The sequence below is a fragment of the Xiphias gladius genome, chromosome 8 (assembly GCF_016859285.1).
Source record: "Xiphias gladius isolate SHS-SW01 ecotype Sanya breed wild chromosome 8, ASM1685928v1, whole genome shotgun sequence".
Taxonomy (NCBI): Eukaryota; Metazoa; Chordata; class Actinopteri; order Istiophoriformes; family Xiphiidae; genus Xiphias; species Xiphias gladius.
In genome coordinates, this window is record NC_053407.1 from 29,893,833 (window position 1) to 29,915,061 (window position 21,229).

General features: G+C 44.2%; 1 protein-coding gene across 1 annotated transcript in view; it reads right to left on the minus strand.

The window, feature by feature from the left end:
- Positions 1-4,941: 4,941 nt before the first annotated feature.
- The window catches only part of immp2l (inner mitochondrial membrane peptidase subunit 2), a 152,718-nt gene continuing 136,430 nt past the window's right edge, over positions 4,942-21,229 (minus strand). The window contains exons 5-6 of the mRNA XM_040133112.1: positions 12,016-12,118; positions 4,942-5,652 (exon numbers count right to left, since the gene is read on the minus strand). Coding sequence (XP_039989046.1) covers positions 5,527-5,652; positions 12,016-12,118 — 229 coding nt within the window. The 3' untranslated portion in view covers positions 4,942-5,526. The remainder of the gene's footprint in view (positions 5,653-12,015; positions 12,119-21,229) is intronic.

Genomic DNA, 21,229 nt, shown 5'->3' on the forward strand with positions numbered 1-21,229 from the left:
AAAGTGAAAAAAAAAAATCATGCCCCGTCGGCTCAGTGTTACATAACTGCATAACAGCATTTTATGTTTACTGTATCTGCACATTAGCTGTAGCCGACATTATGCAAATGCAGCATTAGCTAACCTTTGCTGAGGATAAAGTTGTGAGGACTCTTGCTTCTTTTATAAAAAATGATATTTAGCTTTTCATCTTAACGGAAGACGGCTTGGTCTGTTTGTTTTACGCAGGCTAATCCACAGGCCCCCCCCCCCGTCAACAAATTCTTTGTTAAATAGTAGATCCAGTCAAAGTTTGACATTGAGGTCTATGGATCATCCAGACTAACTGAGCGGCTGTTTGTGGAAAGATGTTGCTGGGAGCAACAAACAAAATTCAATCAACTTTTATTGATGGAAATGTCAGAGACAGATCTCTCAACACCTGGAGAAACCAAAACCAAAACCGTCTGTCTGACTAAATATCACTAGTGGTAAGTGGGAAAAATATGTGCAGTTTCGGGTGATCTGAATCGGTAATGTGATTTTGACCCAGCAGCGAGTCGGATTTGTCGTAAATTATGTAATGTTCATACCGGGTGTAGAATATGCCCTTTCAAAGACAACCACCGGCAGATTTAAATATCAATCATTCAGTTCTTTCCCACTTCATCTCAAATAAACATTTGTGCCTGTCTTTAGAACTGAGGCACTGCCCCTGGACAGATTATTTAGGAGTTTCTGCTCTGAGCCTGGAGATTTTCAGGCTCTGACAACAGCAGGTTTGATTTAGTGCTGGAAGAATGTCAAGTTGCTGCCGTTTCCCCCCAGGGCTCAGCAGGCGTCCTCGGACCAGCGGAGGTCAGTTTCCGTTGCTCTTCTCACGCAGCAGCCAAGCAGTGCTTAATATCTATTACAGGACTGGATAAAACACCTTCATCCACAGGACTCCGGGGCTTGGCTATTCGTAGGAGAGTTAAAGGCCCCGGAGCGCGGGACTGAACCTGCACGGCGCTCCGATTAGCATAATTGCATTTCAAACTGGTCAAGATCGCCGTGACAGAGGAGCAATTTAACAGTCAAATGAGCCATAGAGTGTTATAGACGCTCCAAGATTTCATTAGGGATTCAGAAAAACCTGTTGCCGGGCAGTGGGGCAAACTGTTGTAATATGCATGACCACATGACGTTGATATGGGGAAAAAAATCATGCTAAAAGACTGAGCTAGAGGATCCCAGGCATAAAGACAAAACCCCTCCCCAGCTGATCCGTGTAGGAGATATGGAAATAAAGAACCAACGGTGTTGGTCTTGCGGTGTAGAGCTAGTTAGTTGTAACATTATAAGAATGACAAGGTAAAATGTCAGATCAGACTCGTACTGCATTCCAACATTTCGGTTTGGCCACCTAGCTCACGCGGTTGGACAAGAACGACAGGAGTTAGATTTCTGTTTTATTGCTCACATTGTCAGACAGTATGTTTCGCTTTTGCAAAAGAAAAGGCGTTGAGGAGGAGGATGACGTGTTTGGCAAACGTTACAGTATATCTCGGGTAACTGCCTGGGCATGCTGGAGGGGAGACCTCTCCTGACGTTAAAGCCGCTAACGATCGCCTAAACTCCGGCTCCACGCAACAGGGGGAATGTAAGTAAAGTCCTGAACGGGCTGTTTCTTTAATGTAACCTTTTAACCCTACAAAATACTGTTAGTTAGCGACCTAATGACGCGTTCATTGGCCTCGGAAATAACAATAAGTTGGTACTGAGGCAGTGAGCTAGTTAGCTAGATGCGGTAAAGGTTGCAGCTGATGTTGGCGCAAACAAAACACACTGTTTAATTCTTTCCTTGCACTTTTACTCATATTTGTGGTTTCAGAAAGAGTAAAACTAAAAAGAGAGAGGTCCGACTGCAGGCATCACATCTGGGGACTTCAGGTCTGCCCATGGGAAGAGAGTAGGCTCCAAATACGTTTAAATAACTTGTTTTTAGCAGATTCGAAAACAGACGCGTTTTTCTGCTCAAGAAAAACATAAACAAAATAGTAAAATATTCCATCACCAAATACAACGAGCTAATCTTTAACAACACATTAGCTGACTAACATTTAATATTAACATTAAGTTGGATCCAACTCTTATTATTATTATTATTTTACACCTTGCTAATGGTAAAATGCTACTGTTTTTATAAAAGACTGAAGATAAAGGTCTATCTGCTCGGTAATACCTGAACATTTCACACTTTGCGTGGCTGTCTTGGAGTTTTAATTCCCTTATAGCGGATTTTTATAACTAAAGATACAGTTAGCTTCTCCTTCTGAGAGACAAAGGAGTAAACTCTACTGAGAAGGTAGAAGCATGTTTGCTTTTGTGCTTTGGTGGCGGAAAAGAAAGAGGCGCATTTCACGTCCGGAGTCCTTCCTCTTCCCATTGGCTCGCAGACCTGGGGACCCCGGACGTCGGGACCACGGTTGGTCCCAGTTAGAAATGAAGGCCAACAGGCCTGCCATGTCAAGTTACGGTGTCTAAGCGCTGATTGGACAATTACTGTTCAGGGGAGATCAGGCTTAGCTAATCATATTAACCAGATGCTGTAACAGGCATTGTAAACGTGTGTTAAGCCAGGGACTGCCGCACAGTCTTCAAATATTTACAGTGATTTCGCTCTAATCTGCTTATTGACCCGTCTTATCCTCATTAACTGGAAAATCACAAAACCCCTTTTCATGCCAGGTGAATGAAAGCTGTTGTGTTTCAATCAAAAGTACAAAACCTGGGACTAATAGAGTCCCTTGTGCAGATTTCTTTCCCTTTTCATATAAATTCCCGTGGTAGTCTATTATTTTATACTTTAAACGTATTGGTAGTGTTTTGGGTGGTGAAGGTAGTTTCAGGCAAACATATTTTAAACTTGGAAATAAAGAATATCAAAATAAAAGCTTGTTTGCAGCAGGGCTCGGCGTGCGGCTTCCTTCCTGTTGGTGTGGTGATCCCAAACGTCTTTTAAGGAGGCCACGTCTCACCACAGTGACGCCGGTATCCTAGCAGCTGCAGCCGTCGGCGTGTGTTGGCACAGAAACAGAACAGAAGCTTAGAGACACACACAGAGACAGGCCGACGAGTCTTTTCAGCTCTCTGTAAATAAGGTAAATACACAATTTAAAGTACCAGGAGATGTGCAAACACAGGCTTTTTTAGCCGGAGTAGATATGACTCAGTCAGAGCTGACCTGTATCACAGCTCGGCCTTTTATCAATCCACTGAGAGTCTTTTGGCTCTGCAGCCTGTGGTTTGTCACAAACCTCAGACATAAACCTTAAAACGTCCGATTGAATTGTCACAGAAATGCACATCCCATTTGAGTGAATTAACTATGCAGATGTGAGCCTGCTGTTGCGCGCTGCCTCGGTGGGAGGGTTGAGTACACCTGCATTTAGCCCCACTTGTGCCTTCCAGGGTCCCATTACGCCGTGACACAGCTGTTAGCATCGCAGAATCAACAGCCACATCTGAGAGCTCCATTTGGCTGAATTTACCACAAGTGCTCCCTCAATTTCATTTATGCAAATCAGCGATGTGCCTCTTAAAAGACTGGGCTTTTCAGCCGTTGAGAGCCGGGCAGAAGTCAGCTGGCTGCGAGTGTTTTGTCCTGCGTGGTTTCTCTCCAGTTAAGACTTCAGATAACCTGGCTGATGGAAATGCTCATAAATGCTGGCTCTGAGCATTTAATAAAGAAGAGAATATTCATGGGATCGACATAAACAAAGGCACAGTGAAAATGGATTTTTAGATGACGACGCAGACATCATTTTCTCCCATCACACTGGAAAAGGTCGTTCTGAGAGAAAAGACGTGATAAAACTTTGCCGTGAAAACACCCTTAAAGGGGGAGACCGCTCAATTATTCAGTCCGTGTGTAATTTTTTAAAAGGTTTTAGGTAGAAACGTGTCGTCTGTTGATGTGAGAGGGTCGGGTGGTCCACATCAGCCGACGTGGCTGCCGACGTTTCCGCGGAAAACGAAAAGGTGTCCCGCGCATCCAGGGTTGTGTAAACAGGGGTGAGTGTTTGAACAGTGAAAGCTGAAGCTGACACGTCGAACAGGTATTAAAGTCAGAACTGCTCCGTGTGGGAAGCCCGCGGACTCTGTTCCAGAAATAAGAAAACTGAAATCAGTGTAACAGTGACCTCTGTAATTACTCAAATCATGAAAAAGCCAGTCCCAACGCACCCAACAGTATGTATGGTTGACTCCCTATGCAAAGACCAAGCCTGTCTCCTCAAAATCGTAAAAATTCGTAAAAATTAGGCAGCTCACAGCACTTGGTTAAGGTTGGTCTTGGTTTTGTGTTTACTCTTTCAAATTTTATCACAATCTTTTCCTTTTCCCCATCACTTGTAAAAGTCCAGTGACAGATGGTACATTATTTAAAAGCAGTGTCATATTATAGTTTTTATAGTATTTCCATTTTTCAAGACCTTTACCAACTTGTCCCACAAGCCCAAGAGGTAAAGGTAAGCTGCTTGACTGACGGAGGCTAATTGAGTTGAGAGGGAACAACAGGGACTGTAGCTAATAATTTGGAAATAAGACATTAGAAGAGAGTGTGGGTGGATTCCACGGACAAGAAACAAACAGTTAACGTAACTTAAAGTATGGTTATAGTATGTGCTGGAAAAACGTCATGGGGTCTAATTAACCAGTACTGAACTTTATTAAAATCCCGAGAGTGTAAATTCTAATGCCAAGGCCTGTAGTAAATCCTCTTTTATTTTAGAATATGAACAATAAACCCCAGGGACATGATCACTTTTCTCGCAAAGACTAATGAAAGAAATCGTCCATGAGAGGGTCTGTGGAGTTTCAGAAATTTGTGGCACAGAGGCTAGAAAAGAAGAGAGGTCGCAATAGGGCTGCGACCATTAATCATGAAATGTCAGATAATAATAAAAAAGAAGCCCAAAGTTAATGTCTTCAAATCTCTTTTTTATCCGGCCGAGTCCAAAACTCAACAGACATTCGGTTTTCAGTGACATAAAACGGCGAAAAACAGCAGCAAACCATTTAGCATTTTCACTTAAACAGCTACCTAACTGATCGATCACTTTCTGTCAGTCGATTAATCCATTAATCAACTGGTCCTTTCAGCTCTAGGTCAGGACTATAGCTCTCTGTGTGGTCGTGGTTGTGGCTCAGAAGGTCAGAGTCCCTGTTTTTCTGGTCTGTCTACGAGAGAGACCTGTTCACGTTACTGCTAACTACTGGACTGTGGCAAAAGCCGCTAGACACAAAATCAATATACAGTCCAATAACTCCCAGAGTCAGAGAGGATCGGTCTCCTGAATTTGACATTTTAAGAAGAGAGGAAAAAAAAAAAAACAGTGATACAATGTGTGTGTAGGAAGGTTTTCGCACAGATGGACACAGCTCTGTCTTTCAAAACCCTTCAGCTAACAGATGCCTCACTGGATGACAGATGACGCTAACATAGGTATAAAAACGTGTGTGTGTGTGTGTGTGTGTGTGTGTGTGTGTGTGTGTTGTGCGTCTTCATCCCTCTTTTTCCTCTGCGTCCAGCGGTCCTCGGTTCGGGGGGAGGGACGGCTTGATTTGCTGCCAACGATTCGGCGGCCAGATGATGTGGGAGGCCCGACCGTGAAGCAGCCCCAGTGACACCTGCGTTTAAAAAAACAAGGAAGAAGCACAACTCGGGGTCAGGAACGAGACGGAGATAAAGGGGATGGAGAAACTGTCCCGAGGAGCCTTATCCGGGGATGTTCCCCTGGATCGTAGCCATTTGGATTAAGTAGGTCGTGAAAAACCAGGCGGGCCAAACGTAGTGGCTACAAACGTTACTTGGATGTGCCAGATACGTTGGTAATCAACATGGCGTATCGCCCACCACGTGGTTTGATTATCTTTACCATGTGAACTGGGCATCTCTGGCACAAAAACGTATTTCAGGATCAGGTCAATTCCGTCTTTCAGCTTGTAGCTTGAGCAGGCGGTAAAAAACAAGTACTGAAGGTGAAGCAGGGAATGGGAATCCAATATTGAAGAAAGGGGTTAGTGATTACACCTTTTGGGAATGACACGTATCCCAGGATCAGTTTATATTTTGAATCCAAAATATTTGTTTGAATCCAAATTCAGATTGAAAATGCTAGAGAAGAAATGTCTAGTGGTAGTTTAAAAATTGCTCATTTGTGGTGGTGTGCAGCCTTGGCCTGAGTTTGTTTTAGTTTAACTTCTGAAATGGATAAAGAGCGACGGGTAAAGTAATCCGCTTTAAATGAGGACTAAACATGATGAAGAGCTTCGCCATGTCCTGAGAAATTATTTTTATTTGGGAGGATTTAAAACAGTCTGGTTTACATTTAGACTGATGTCCGGGGACTTGCAAACGTCAACAGCAGAGATAATTAAACCTGGCAAGCTGACAGCTGAAGATCTGGCCGCTCACTGTTAGACATTATCCCACTGCATCAGTTAGAGCTGCTTTGCATAAGGTCGAACACGTGTGCCAGCGAACGTCAAATGCTTTTTATGATGCCTGTTATCTCTGAAAAGCTGGCGTCTATATTAAAAGCACACTGCGCCGAGTTCGTCTCTGTCTTCAGAGTAACCTTTAAACAGCCGGTGTGCTCCGGCTTGTGGCGCGATGCAAAGCCGGCGACGGACAGATGAAGAAGCGTTTGATTTGACTTCTAGGGCGTCCTGGTGGCTGAGGCAGGGTTGCAGTCAGGGCAAGAATAAAAAATTTTAAAAAAGCCTCCACCCCCGCAACAGCTGCAGGTCGGGATCCAGTTTAATAACACAAAGTAATGAAGCAGCCGCTTAATTTTCATCTGGCTGCAGTTGAAAAGAGCAGGTCAGGAGAAAAAAAAAAAAAAAAAAAAAAAATCGAATCACATTTGATTTTTATTGCATATTTTGTAGAAATGCTAACCCAGAATTCTGTAGAAACAGGTTCAAAACCAGCTAAGACACAAGAATCACATCTCAAAAATGTGGGTACAGACAGCGGATGAGGATGAGGATGAGGATTCTTCTTTCTTTTACATGTCACAAGTTACGGACGGGAATAAGTCAGAAGGAAAGGTAAAGAAGTCAATCTAAAAAACAGAGACAGAGGATGTTTTAGTCCACTTCAATCCCTCTTTAATCCCCATCAGTTTACTTGTTCGGTTTCATCTTTTCCACTTCAGCTCATTCTTTGGTTCACTGGTTCCCACTATGGTTCCTCGGTTCGTTCTTCGGTTCCTGGTTCTTCTCTTCAGTACTTTCTCTGGACCGTTGGTTCCTTCGTCTCTGTGTTCTCTCCCACATCGGGATCTCAGCAGCCGGCCGGCTCCTGGCTGACTCACTGGTATCGACCAACACCTCCATCGACCCCATGCGGATGTATTGTGGCCATTTCCTGCTTTGGGCTCAGTAAAAATCGTATTTATTGTAGTTTTAAATGCTTTAATAGGCCGTACTTCCCACAGCGTGCGATCAACTGACATGAAACCCTGACGTGTCTGTTTACCACATTCAGAGTTTTCCTCCATTTCACATTTTTCAGCATTTCTCGGAAAACAGTTTTCACTTTCCACCAAAAGAGAAAAAACATTAATAATAATAATAATAATGAAAGAAAAAGCCAGACACTCAATACAGAGTTTACAGTCTGTGTGTTATGCAGAGACTGTGGGTAGGTTTTTTTGGTTTGTTTTGGCCTATTTCAGATCGACCCATAGGCATCAGTTGTGGGAGCTGACGTGTTTCTGAGTGAAAGGACTGCGTTGGGTGCCAGCGAGCACCGAAGGCCAGAGTTAAAGGAGAATATTACCGAAAGAGACCTCTTCGCTGGATGGGACACATCCCGAATACACCCCACTGATTGGTGGCGGCGTTGACATTAACCTGTTCAGGTGTGAGTTGCGTGGTGTGCCACGACATTTTTCTGAGGCCCGGCGGGACGCTGCCGCTACTTCAGCCGTTCGGCGAGAATAAAGAGACGACGCGATTTCGTGAAGTGCATGAGGGCCGTGTCTGTTAGGTGGGACAGGAGCCGACAGCCGCTCCTCAACTCCACCTGAAAGTGCTGTCCAATAAAACGACTACTGGGAGAACAACGGAGAGGCCGGAGGAGACAGAGAGACCCCTGCGGTTAGACCACCTGGTAGAAGCAAAGAAAGAAGCCTCTGCTTTCTTTGCCAACGTGCAGCATAAATACCGTGTACGTATAAAAGGGGACCTCTGAACTGCCGCCCAAACTGCGGCTCCTTTTAGTGATTTGAACAGGCCTGGTGTTGAAGCTCAATGGCGTCTCACGGCTTTGTAGCCAGGATTGAGGAACGGGGATGTCATCTTCCTGTGCCAGAGCCAAATAAGCAGTGACAGAAAAACGGCCGTGAAAAATGGTGATAAGCATGAATGGGACGGATGCGGCGACACAGGCTCTTGTTAGTTGACATGCAAAAATAGCACCTCTGAAATCAACACATTTCTGTGATTGACACTGAAAACACAGCTGCGCCTCCTAAAAATGATGTTTACGAACAGAAACTAATCTGCAACAGCAAATTAGTTTTGAAGGAAACGTAGCGCTGAGTGGATTACCTTTTCTAGTAACATAATGAGGAAATGTTTTTTAATTAATGCATCTAGCAAGTCACAAAGTGCTCCCAGCAACTACAGAATTATTAAACCGTTACATGGTTCGGCTTCGGCACTCACAGCTCCTGGTTACCGGTAAGGTCCTGGCTCAAGCCGAATGCGCTGAGGATGTCTGAGCAGCGGACACGTGGCAACTTTCAAGCTGCACGCTGACGAAGTGGCAGCCTGGCATGAATCCACAAGGGGCATGTCAGTGAAGGCCAGAATGAAGGCACCAATCTTTTCTACTGAGACTTTTTCAAGTTCAGCATGTTCCGGGTCTGCACTCGGTACGTGCCGCAGCCTCGCGCAGACGAAAGCTCCCACGTTCCTCCTTCATGCGCAGCCAAACTAAGAGCCAGCGGTCAACACGGAACGGTTTTACAGACTCGCTCACATTATGTGTGACCATGTTAAGCTTGCCCTAATCAGCGCGGATGTGACTGAGGCATCTTCTCCTTGGAGCTTATCGGTTGAGATGGTTCAGCACTGCAGCAGAACCTCGGTCTTGGACTCGACACCGGCGCCTGTACCGTACTACACTGTTGCCTCTGTGGCAAAAATGACACAGTGTTCAGTGTGCTGGTATTTAGGTGTTTATCGTTTTTTAAAATGTGCGTGATGTGTCATGAGCTGTGCGGCATGTCTCTCAGCAGTTGAAGTCTACGCAGCAGGCAGACAACCTCACAGAAAGACCTTCACTAACTGAAGTACCAGTCTGGTAAAGCTCATAACGTTCAGCTTCCGCTGAGTGAATTTGCTCAGTCTCGTAAGGTGGTGTGCGTCTTCTAGGACCCGCTGACGGGATGAAATGAAGCCGTTTTTATCCTTCATTATCCTTGCAGACCATTTGGCTTTAGGCTACATACAGATGATCGTTTTTGAGACCAACAAGTGTATTATTTTTCCAGTAAATAAGCCAGCAAAAATCTGCCAATACTTGTTTATGTAACTGTACCTTACAGCCTCTAAATTCTGAAAATTAGATTTTATATTAAAGCTCCTACACATAAGGGACATGGCTCAATTTTTAATTACTCTGCCTGAAGTTGTCCAAACTAAAACAGAATTACTCTCCATAAGTTATGATGTGAGCCTTATATAAGAACGCAGCGGATTATTTTCTGTCCGTCCCTCTGTCTAGTGTAACTACATGCTGCTGCTGCTGCTGCTGCTGCTGCTGCAGCACAGGGAGAAATGTCTGGGGAGTAAAATGCAAAACCAGAGGAGCTCTGCGGGGCTTTGGATCCGCGTGTTCTGGGTTTGAGCTCTCGGGGATTCCTTCAGAGCTCCTCGGCTAGATTTCGTTCAGTGGGGGATCCGGGCCTTCTGTCTGGCCTGTATTGTGTCGTCCATAGCAAACAGCTCCTCCGCTGCTGAAAATTTTATACCGCTCAACCCGAGAGGGGCAAACCACAAACAGCACGTACAGAGCAGGAGTCAATAACAGGGTTCTAATACTCCTTCTGGTGGAGCCTGAAACGCAGAGTCGATGAAATCTTTATGTTTGGAGGAGAAGCAGATGCTGCGGTGTCTGTCAGGATCGACAAACCAAGTCGACACAAACATCCGCGTCTGTCAACACACATTTAACCTCTACACCGATGGCAACCAGAAATACTGACGGGCAACAGACACACACAGAATGCACAGTCTGCCACTTCACTTTCCTTCGGAATACTGTAAATCCTCGCTCCGGCCAGAGGGGGATGCGGGTAAAACCCGACTCGGTATCAGGTTGGACAGATGAAACCCTGACCTATGACAAACAACACACACACACACACACACACACACACACACACACACACACACACACGGTATGGATGTATTTGTCCATGGATTTCCACTAAGCCCCTGTTCGTTTTCAGTCCATCTCTGCCATACAAAAATGGTTTTTCAGCTTTAGGGTTTAATGCCTCGCTCTCAGGCCTTTTTTCACACGTGGACCCCTTTACGTTGATCTAATGGCAATTTTACACGTTAGTCTCATGTCTGGTCACTTTTACGTAAAAATGACAATAGTGCGAGGTCGGACCTGTAGCAGTTCAGAAGTTGACTGACTGACGCATGTTTTGCCCTCGGTTCCTACTGTATTTCTACAAACCTGTATACTTGACTCGGCTCGGCTCGGCCGTTGATACCAGCTCTCCTACAGACTCGCCGCCCTCGACGCTTCCTGTACTTGCCGAGCCGCAGCAGGCACGAGGCTTCAGGGCTCTCGGATCCATTCACGTGCCGGAGTCAGACGGTAGACTCGGTGCCTTTTAGCCTGCGGATATTGTTCCTGATTCCTGCTGCCTGCGGACTTAAGAGAGACTCGCTGCTGCAGTTTGCTGAAGTTACACCACTTTCGGTGCCTGTTAGTGTTAATAGTTGTTTAACGCTTTGAATTAAATACTTTTATCGTCTCTGGGAGATTTCTTGTATCTGTGACTGTCATGATCCAGCATACATACGAGTTGGTAGAGTTTTGCTTATTTACCCCAAAAATACACATGTGGCATCGACACAATTATCGCAGTAAGTTAAGTAAAAGACAGTGATTTCATAAGATAGCAGCTTTATGTAGCCTACAGTTTAATATCAGGGAGGACAATGAATTTGTTTTTACTTCCACTTGACAGCGGCTTATCATCTCAGTGTGTCCCGAACTCTTGTGGCGTGAAAGCACAACACCCAACACTTGAAGTACTCGATGCGTTTAGAGGTCCGCACCCGACATACTATCCCGAGGAAAAGTAAGACTTGAACATCCCGGCACTATGTATATTGCATGTCTGAAAAACGCTTTACTTCTGCTTCACTTTCACTCCTTTTTCTGCTGCTAAAACTATACATTAATAAACAGAGTAACTCGGTGTTATAAATTAGTAGCCGAGCACCGAGGCTTTAAGCTGGACGACATCGTCGGGTCTTGCGAGCTCCCGATCCCTGGGTTAGCTGAGGCAGCAAACAGGACGAGGCTGTAGGTGAAGGGCTGGGCGGAGCGTCACGGGGCGGGCAGATGCGGAGGGGCTCGCCGGCCAGTCTCTTGCTAGCGCTGGCTTGATTTCCAGAACCTGCTAAATGCAGCTTTAAATATCCTTTCACATTATGAGGTTTTTCTTGTGCGACTTTGGGTTTTCAATAGATCAGTCTGTAGTAACGCTGTTGGACATGGATGTCTGCGTGTTTCTTTTATTACTTTACAGTTTAGTTATGATATAAATTCAAGGTTATTTTATTGTCATTTACAGATGTGTAACTTTCCAGCGGCTCTGTGTCTGTAACGCAGCCTAATGGGAGGATAATGTGATCAAACTGTAAAATATATACGTATGAAAACTAGTGATGCGCTGATTGGTTGATTGGACCCATAATGTGAAACAGCAGTGGTCGGTCAGCAGTTCGTACCGGTCCAAAGCTGTTGCTGTCCAGACTGTGTCCGTGATGATCCCCCTCGATCCAGAAGTGACCGTCAGGAACTCGAACGTATCGGTTCTTGTAGCCCAGAGTCCTGAAGAGAAAGAGACAGAAGAAGAAAGTAAAAGAAAAAACAGTGTAAGATTTAGATTTTAATGAGGCTTTTGCAATAAATTCCTCTAGGCAGTTGCATCTCGGAATGTTAAAACCTCTGAGAGTTTTTGTTTAAAGATGCTGGAGTTTTCCCTTTTAGTGCCCACAGCGTACCCAAATCCCAGAATATTGTCTCAGCTCACTGAAGGAGGTTATAAATTCAACAATGAACAGTGTTCACAATATCAATAATGAGCTGAAAGACAGTTAAGAACTCTTGGTAAAAAGCTTGAGTTGCTTTTGTTAAAAAACATACAGAAACTTTTATTTGAGTCATAACTGCCACACGCTAAAGCCACATAGGTACATTCAAATATAATCCTCTAATAAATTATGATGTTTTATTATAGGATCTAGATACCCAGCAGAATAAAAAGTACATTAAAATCATACCTAATACACAAGGATGTGTTCTTAATCCAATGACGTATATATATATCATGAGTGCTTTTACTTTTATTCTTTGACTTCAGTCAAAATTCAAATGCAGGACCTTTACTTGTGAGAGAACATTTCTATACTGTGGTATTGTTGATTTGTCTTGTTTTCTTTCTTGCCTGGATGTATTTAATTGGCCGCTGCCTGCGCCTTGAGCCAGGTTAAACTCCTTTGCTGGAGCCTCCTGCGTCGGCAATTTGATGGTAATCCATCCATTAAAATGGTGAGATATTTAAATCTGAACCAAAAAAGTAACCAACCGATCAAATGAGTGACACGGCCATCACTAGAGCCACTAGTACGCCAAAACATATTCATATTTATTTAAACATTATATATAAACCAAGCAGTATAATGTTGCTCTTGAATAGTGGTTAAACAAAGTGGTCACATCAGAAATATCTAAACCAAATGGGTTGTGGCCATACTGTCATCATAAGGGTCATCATTAATATTTAAGATAAATGTCTGTAACCATGGTGTAGGTATATCAGGTGTTCAACAGTTTTAGGACATGGAACACAAATCAATCACATAGTAACCTTTAACTTTCCCATTGTAATGTAGCAGGAATGTTTTTAATATGAACAGTGTCTGTAAAACAAACAGGAACATCAAGGTAGAGAAAAAAAATCTAAAAATGAACTTCAGTGAAAACAGATTTTTTGTTTCCAGGTGGGATGAAAAATTGCTTCATTACCACTGACAAGAAAAGGAAAAGATCAAAATTCAGGGAAAAATTGGCAGTTAAGGTCCTCGTTGATGGCAGATCAAATCTCTGGAACAAATATCGCTTTCCTTTCATTATCGTCAATCAGCAGCCTCTAAGTCCTCTGTCCGGTGCCACTTCCCCGCGTCGCCTTATCGCTCAAACAAAGATCCGATTTGAGGACACATTGACACTAATGAGGGTGGAGCTGCTGTTCGTCTCATCCGGCCTCCGTCAGGCCATCACGTTTATGAGGAGAAGGTCCGGCACCCATCATCGTCCGCCTGGGCTGTTATGGGCCCGTCCCAGCTCTGATTTATCATTCAGCCGGGGAACTTTGTGAATTATAACCTCGCTGACTTCTTAAGTGGAAGTTTGTCTGCGGTTCCTTGTGCGTTTGTGCGCGCCGGTCCGGGAGGCCGGCTGCCTGAAGAGGCCTCGGATATAAATATTGATTTAGCCACAGTGACTGAATTTAATGACTCACAAAGAAAAGAAAAAGACAATCGAACTGGGACCTTTTTGCAGGAATTAGAAAAAAGGGTTAGTCCCTTTATGACACCAATTCTCTGCTACATTTGAGAAGGAACGAGTGTGAAATCTGAAAGAACGATTGACTTCACTGTATTTAGCCTTTCATTTAACGAGGTTAGGTCTGTTGAGAGGAAGAATCTGAGCAGAACAGCCTAAGGAAAAATAAAAAAATCCTCCCTCGCATAATCAGTCTGTGCTTCCTAAATTTATCCCAGCAGTTATTTTGTGATGAGGGGCTGTATTTGTTTTTGATGAACCATTTCTCCATTAACCTGCCTCGCACACTTCCACCTTAATTAGCAGCTTTTTCTTTCTACATGTGCCAGAGCTCTTTTCAAAGCTCAGTGAAGGGGTGTGATCTCGATGTCATCTCCACACAGAAATTAGCAGAAGAAATCGTGGATCTGCCCCAGTCAATCTTTCACTCTGTCTATGCTGAAATATCTTGGACGCCTCTGAGCAGAATTTGAAAAGACTTTCAAAAATGATGCATCTTAATAATCCCAATTTGGTAGTACCAGAAAATGGCCGAGAGTGATCTGTACTTCTTAGCAAATTTTAAATGGATGGATGTTGAAATCTCATAACTCTCTGTTTGCGTAACTGCAAACTAGAAATGCGCTCAGCAGAGCGCAGACCTCCTTCAAGGCCAATGTCAAACAACACACACCAGACTGAATTTAATGGGTTCTTCCCTGGCCCGCGTCCCATCCCTCCACCAAGTTCAGTGCCGAGCGGTTCAGTAGTTCTGGCCTAATCATGCCGACATCGAACAAACAAATCACCAAACCAACAGACACGGGTGATCACCTAACCTCCTCGGTGGAGGGAATAATCAGAGCCGCAAAGCAGAAGAGCTGGCTGACAGTGGGACAGAGGGCGAGGACGGATGAATCGCTGTTACAACAATAAAAAGGTTCCTCAGGCAACTTTAGGCAGAACAAGTACACGTATTGTAAGTAGAGTAAGTTTGTTATATAGACCTCACGTCGTCTTCATCGGGGTGGAAATAATAAAAAGAAATCAATAAAACCCGAGTCAATGCAAACACAATCTACTGAAGTGACCATTATTCTTTCACGTGTCTGACCAACAGATAAAAAGATCAATTATTACGATAAATCATGATATCAAAAATGGCTTTTTCACCACAGAGAAGGCTGAGCACCTTTTAGTTAACTACATGAACAGAGTACTGTCATATTCAGGAAGGCTGGCGACCGGGCAGTGAGCAGGACTGCGTACCGTCGATATAGGTAACAGCACATGTAAAGACACCTGAACGGCCTCTCTCCATTTCCATAGTGGCCGTTTTTAAAGGTAAAACATGCTTGGGAAAGAAACTGCACTGTCAATTAGCTAAATTTGGATAACTTCAACACAGAGGCTAGGATTTTAAAACACACATCTCAGGAACACAAGTCCAGACAGCAAAGCACCGGTGCTGGCTGCCTTGCTTGCCGGCTACGTACTCAACGTTAGAGCCGTATGCAACGTTAGGACGGCAGCTAACGACTATTTTAATAATCATTTCATCTGCCGATTATTTTCCCTCTTAATCAAATCAAGGCTTGGGCTGTAAAACATCCGAAAACGGTAAAAACGGCACATGACAATTTTCTACATTATCAGATGTCAGACGTTTGCATTTAAGAAACTCAAACCAGCAAATGTTTGTATTTTTACATGAAAAATGGCAAAAACAAGTAATAATCAAAATAGGTGCAGTTAATTTTATGTCGATCAACTAATCAATTCATCGTCTAATGGTTGCAGCTCATTACATTATATTTACTTAAAATGTTATTCCTTTGAATGAGACTTTTTTAAGTGAGCAACCTGTGAAATTACACATCTTTGCTAATGTTGTCTATGTTTTCCGTCATCACGTGGAAACGCGTTTCGACATGTGAAAGCTGAGGAAAAAATATGAAGTAATTAAACTGATGAGGACACAACTGAGGGCGGTTTCCACCGCTGGAGAAACAGCTGACCCAACCACAGTTTTGTACTCATGAGGAAAAAAAGGGGGATATCACCTTCCCATGTCAGACGCAGAGAAACAGTGACAGAAAGTCGGCCGCAAAAATGGAAGCAAGCATAGGTGAGATTAATGTGCAGCTGTACAGGTTGTTGTACGCTGACTTGCAGAAGTCATTCTTCAATCATTACACTGTGTTTCTTTGATCGAGATTAAAAACATCGACTTTTACTGGTAACCGCTACTGCAGTTTCTGCATCAACTGAAAATGGCGTCAGTGGGACAGTCAGGCACGAATAAGAATCTCTCCTTGTCCAAACACAGCTACCCAACGAGAATACACACAGCGTCAGACTGAGCGGTGAAGGAAAAACAAAAGCGAGATGTTATCATCATTAGACTTGCACACGGTGCGGCAGAACCAGCCCAGCTGCCAATTTGTCGCAGTGATCAACTGCAGTGCTGCAACAAAAGGAAATCCCCTGCGGTCTGAAAAAACATTCCCACAGCCATGTTTTCCTGAGCAGTGAGCGATTATTAGCTACACTTCAGGTTTAAACCGCCGGTTTGTTCCCGACCCGCCTGACTGTCTGTCTGCCCGTGTTTCGTAAATGGTCAGGCCACTGTGCAGCCTTATCGGAACCATCGGAAAAATGGACTACACTCTGAAAATAAGGTCAAAGTTGTAAGAGCAGTTACACCCGATGGCAGCAGTGCCACTAAAATGTGATTTGAGTCAAACTTTACCGACTCTGCTGATCCTTTTAACTGCAAAAACAACTAGGATGATTATATATATATATATATATATATATATATATATATATATACACACACACACACAAATATATATATTTATACATATATATATATACTTTATATTTATATACAAATATAAATTATATATAATATATATTATGTATAATTCATATATATTTACATTTTTTTTATGGGAAAAAAAATTTCCCCCATAAACCCTGTGAATCCAGTCACTATTCTGCTTTTTTGTTTTTGTTTAAATAACATGCCTTGAAATTCTTCCAGCGTATCCACAGACTAACCTGAGTCAGACAGACAGCGTCTTGTTACCGAGGGTTTAACCCAGATACAGCAGACACACTCATTTCCTGACACGCTCATCTGTTCCTGGACACAGCAGACATACTCATACACAGCAAAACAACACAAAACACAGCGTTAAGCCACAGATGCTTCACACAGCTTCCAGATGCTACAAATTGTCGGGACGCTGTCATGTGAACATGAGAAGAGTTTTTACTGAATCTGGGCCACTTCTGAACAAAGGGTTCACTAAGACGAGATAAACATTCACGTCTCCTGAACACACAGACGGACACACACACACGCACGCGTCCTTTCATCAGTGTTATCAGCAGCTGATGAATGTTGCGGCAGAGGCTGAAAGGAGTTTCAGGAGGCAGAGGTGGACAGCTGCTGACAGCACCTCACACTGGATTAAGACAATTAACGTAATGGCATTATGTCAATAGCCAAACCTAAGTCCTGACAGGGTGACAACGTGTCTGAACTATCATTCCTGACGTTGCCTGACAGACGCTGACAGCCACGGCCCAGTTTATGCGGCGTGGATTGAGACATTTACAGGGGCCTGGATTCCATCACGCACGAATTCCTAAACGGGCCTGTGAAGCCCAGAGACATGACGTACGGTAGCAGCACTGCCAGGGTCAGAAGTTCAGTTCTGTCTGGAAGCGATGGAGCGTGGAACTAAATGCTACCATTAGCATGCTAACAGGCTCACAATAAGAAACAGCTCTGTTGCACCATGGCAACGTAACGACCCGTAGCCTGGAGCTTCTCCTAAGGCCAACTTGTGCGAATCTGCGTGGTCTCGGTTCTAGGTTCCGTCTGCCTCGGAACCATTTTAACCATGTTTCACAAGCCGGAACGTTCGAGATACAAGTCCCTGAAGAGGCGACGGTGCTTTGGACACCAGGACAAACGCTGTCATTTCTATAAACCCTTCGGTAGGCGGGTGCAGCGGTCTCCTTTCTTTCGACGAGGGATAACTTGTAAATTCCAGTATGGTTATGACAGAAGCCCCGAACCCGCAGTAGAAGAAGAACAGAATGGAGCCTAAACAGCACCTGCCCTGATACTTGGTAGAAATATAGCTCACTACTTCTAGTGTTACACGATTCAGAAAAATGCCAACGCAACCCAGTGTTACTGTTAAATGTAATTAAACTATTAACATGCTCCTCACACTGTGCAAACATTCCACAGTTTACAAGGAATAAAATGCAGAACAAGGCAGTAAAACACACACGTGTCGCCTGTGTATTGAAACACGTTTGCTTACAGTGTTAACCTAAATTCCTTTCTTACATTATTAATTTCCATGTTGCAAACCAGTCATGTCAAGTTGACACAATTTGCAAAGACTCTCAAAACAACAAGTAAACACCGACTCCAGTAAAATCTCTGCCACTCTCTGGAGATACACCAAAACTATCAGTACCCAAACCATTCGCTTTGACGCTGAGGAGCGTCAGCGGACGACTCTGTATCGGGAGGGTCAGCGAATGAGGCTGCATCAAAGTCGAGACGCGTTTCTGCAGCAAAGGGAAGACAAATGTGTCGCTTCTCTCTGCTTCCAAATCCTGGCTGCGAGAACGGGCCAAATTCAATTTTGTTCAGCGCATACTGCCAGGTTTTGGCAATTTTGATAAAAGCCTCCACAAAATTGCCAACAATATCTGTGCTGTGCTCACTGCCCTGACTACAAATTAAGTTAATTTCCAAAATACTGATGGAGCCCTGTCTTCAATTTAATGTGTAAAATTTAGGACGTAGCGGCTGCCTGCTGCTGGATGGGCACCTGTATAATGCTTTAAAGGACAAACTTTATTTTTGCGTTACCATTAGTTCACATTGCTGATTCTCTTTCGCTGCGCCACAGAACCTAGTCTCGTCTGGCCTGACAGCCACGATGGGAGATTTATGTGATGTAGAAGCCTCTCTGTTTGGAGATGAATCTGTAAAACAATCTGCTCTCTGTGGCTGATGGTTACATGGCAGGCAGATGGTCTGGCCTTCGTGGCCGGATTATAAACGGAGCTGTGATTTATGTCGACCTGGCCCGTGTAAGACAACACCAGCCGACAGCCAGCGTCGTCGGTGCCGCCTCCGCCAGGGAACTCATCACGGGCCCGTTAATTATTCATCCTCTCCCCAGCCGGTGACCTGTAATTTGCACGGTGGCACCCGACACAAACAGCTGCCGGGACGAATCGCATGACGACGGCGCGTTATGATACTGGGAAAGCGCCTCAGTCGCTCTGATGCCCTGCCACTTCCTCTCAGCCTCTGTGGCGCTGCCGCAGGGTCCGACTGCGGGTGAGGGATCTGATGTGTTTACTGGTTCACTGGGTGGTGTGTGTTGTCTGTCGGTGCGACTGTGTTCACTCTACGTGTCACTTGGTTGGATGATCTGTTTTAATGCATCGTGTGGTGCTGCATGCGTGATGTTAGCATCTGCGTCCACGGCTGCAGAGGACATGTCCTCAGCTACGTCTGGGAAATTACGGGACTGAGGTGCAGTTTATCTGTACAATCCAAAAGTTACTTTATTAAATTAAAAATACGGCGGAGACCGTATTGTCTCAGCGACATTACATTTGATTGTTTTCCATTTTCTTCAAAATGATCAGGGGGGTTGCTCAGACTTACGACCACAGTATTTTAAAACTCCTGTCCACATCTGAATAACCACCAGCTCGGTCAAAGTAAAACACTCGAAGGACTACCATCATCCTAACGCATGCTTTGGTGCTTTCACCTCCTCAAATAAGACATCATACTGGTAGCGATTTCCTTTGTAAAAATTCATACGCTCATCAGTCCGAATGTGTAGCTGCGAAAGAGAAGAGCACCACACCCTCACCGGCAGAGCGTCTGTAGATCCTCCACATCTGCTGAAACAAAAGAGTCGGCTCATCCAAATTAGCAAGAAACATATGTTACCAGTTCACTCCCAGTGGTATCTAGTCACACCAGATTTTGGTTTTATATGCTCCCAACAGTTTTCATAGGGACTATTATTTAGTGGATTTATCTGTGTGGATTATCCGGAGATGCCCCGTTCCCAGAGAGGTTACTGTTGAATTTCTTACATGTGTTTTTCCAACGCTGTGAACAGGAACTAAACAAGTATCTCATAACTTGGAGAAATCAAACCAAAGCTATCTGCATGGATACGCACCCCTAGAGGAAAGTGAGAAGATGTGATTTTCGTAAATGTGGTGGACAGAGCCTTTAATTCCGGCGTTTGCACTGACGTTTTGTTGCAAATCCCCACAGCGGAAGTAATTAAATCAAACGTTGAAGCCACAACATTTTGACAATAAAATGGCCATTAGATAAATAGGGTATGTCATACTGGGCCTGAGACCAAAACCAAGTAATGTGTCTACATTACGGCCTGAAACTGCTTTTTCATGTGCTGTGCCACCGAGTAGAAGGAACGCATAGCAACAGCTATGGTGATAGAAATCAGTGAGAAACCAAAAACAAGTTAGACAGTGTTGGGTTTTAAATTGCGTTGGTTGTGTCATTCTTCAACAAATGTGGAGGCTTTATGGACTGGAAGAGATGACAGCTCGTCAAGATGACTGACAGGTGTGGGGGTGGTTACTTGACCGCGTTGATCTGAAGCAGGACCAGGAATAGGCCAGCTGCCTCAAGACAAAAACTTAGATAAGACTGATTCAGCAGCTAGTCACACAGCCTTCTCTTTAATACCATATCTGGTTCACTACAGCAGCTGTGGCCTGAGCAGAACTCAGAGACGACGGAGGTTCTCCTCCATATTCAAGCTGCCTGATTGTTTTGGCTCTCTGACGTTGATAACTGGATGCAGCATGATGTTCAGTGTAAGGCTCACACTGGTGAAACGTGCGCAGTTAACTGGGGCCACAGCACAGGGCCACTCTTATTCCTCCACTTGTTTGAAGACACTTCCACTAAAGAAAAGATCTCAGCTGTGTGTCACTTGTAACACACTGGTAAGTGTTCGAGTGCCACGTCCTCTTCGGCTCATGCTGGTGCACCAACCCAAAATGGGTTCCTTACCGCCCCCTGAAGCTGTGGGGTGGAAAATACCCACTGAGACTATGTGACCTGAGAGCTGCAGTCCCAGTGTTTTCCCTTCAATGGCTACAAGGGCCATTATTTTTTACACTTTAGAAAGCGATGACTAAAAAAACTCATAGTTTGGAGGATTCGTTTGTTAAAAACTTATGAGGAAGCTGTGATTTATTGTCCCACAGCATTTTTTGATACAAGTGATTAACAAAGAACACTACTGGCTTTAGAAGTGTGGTCGACTGAAAAGCCGCTATCACTAC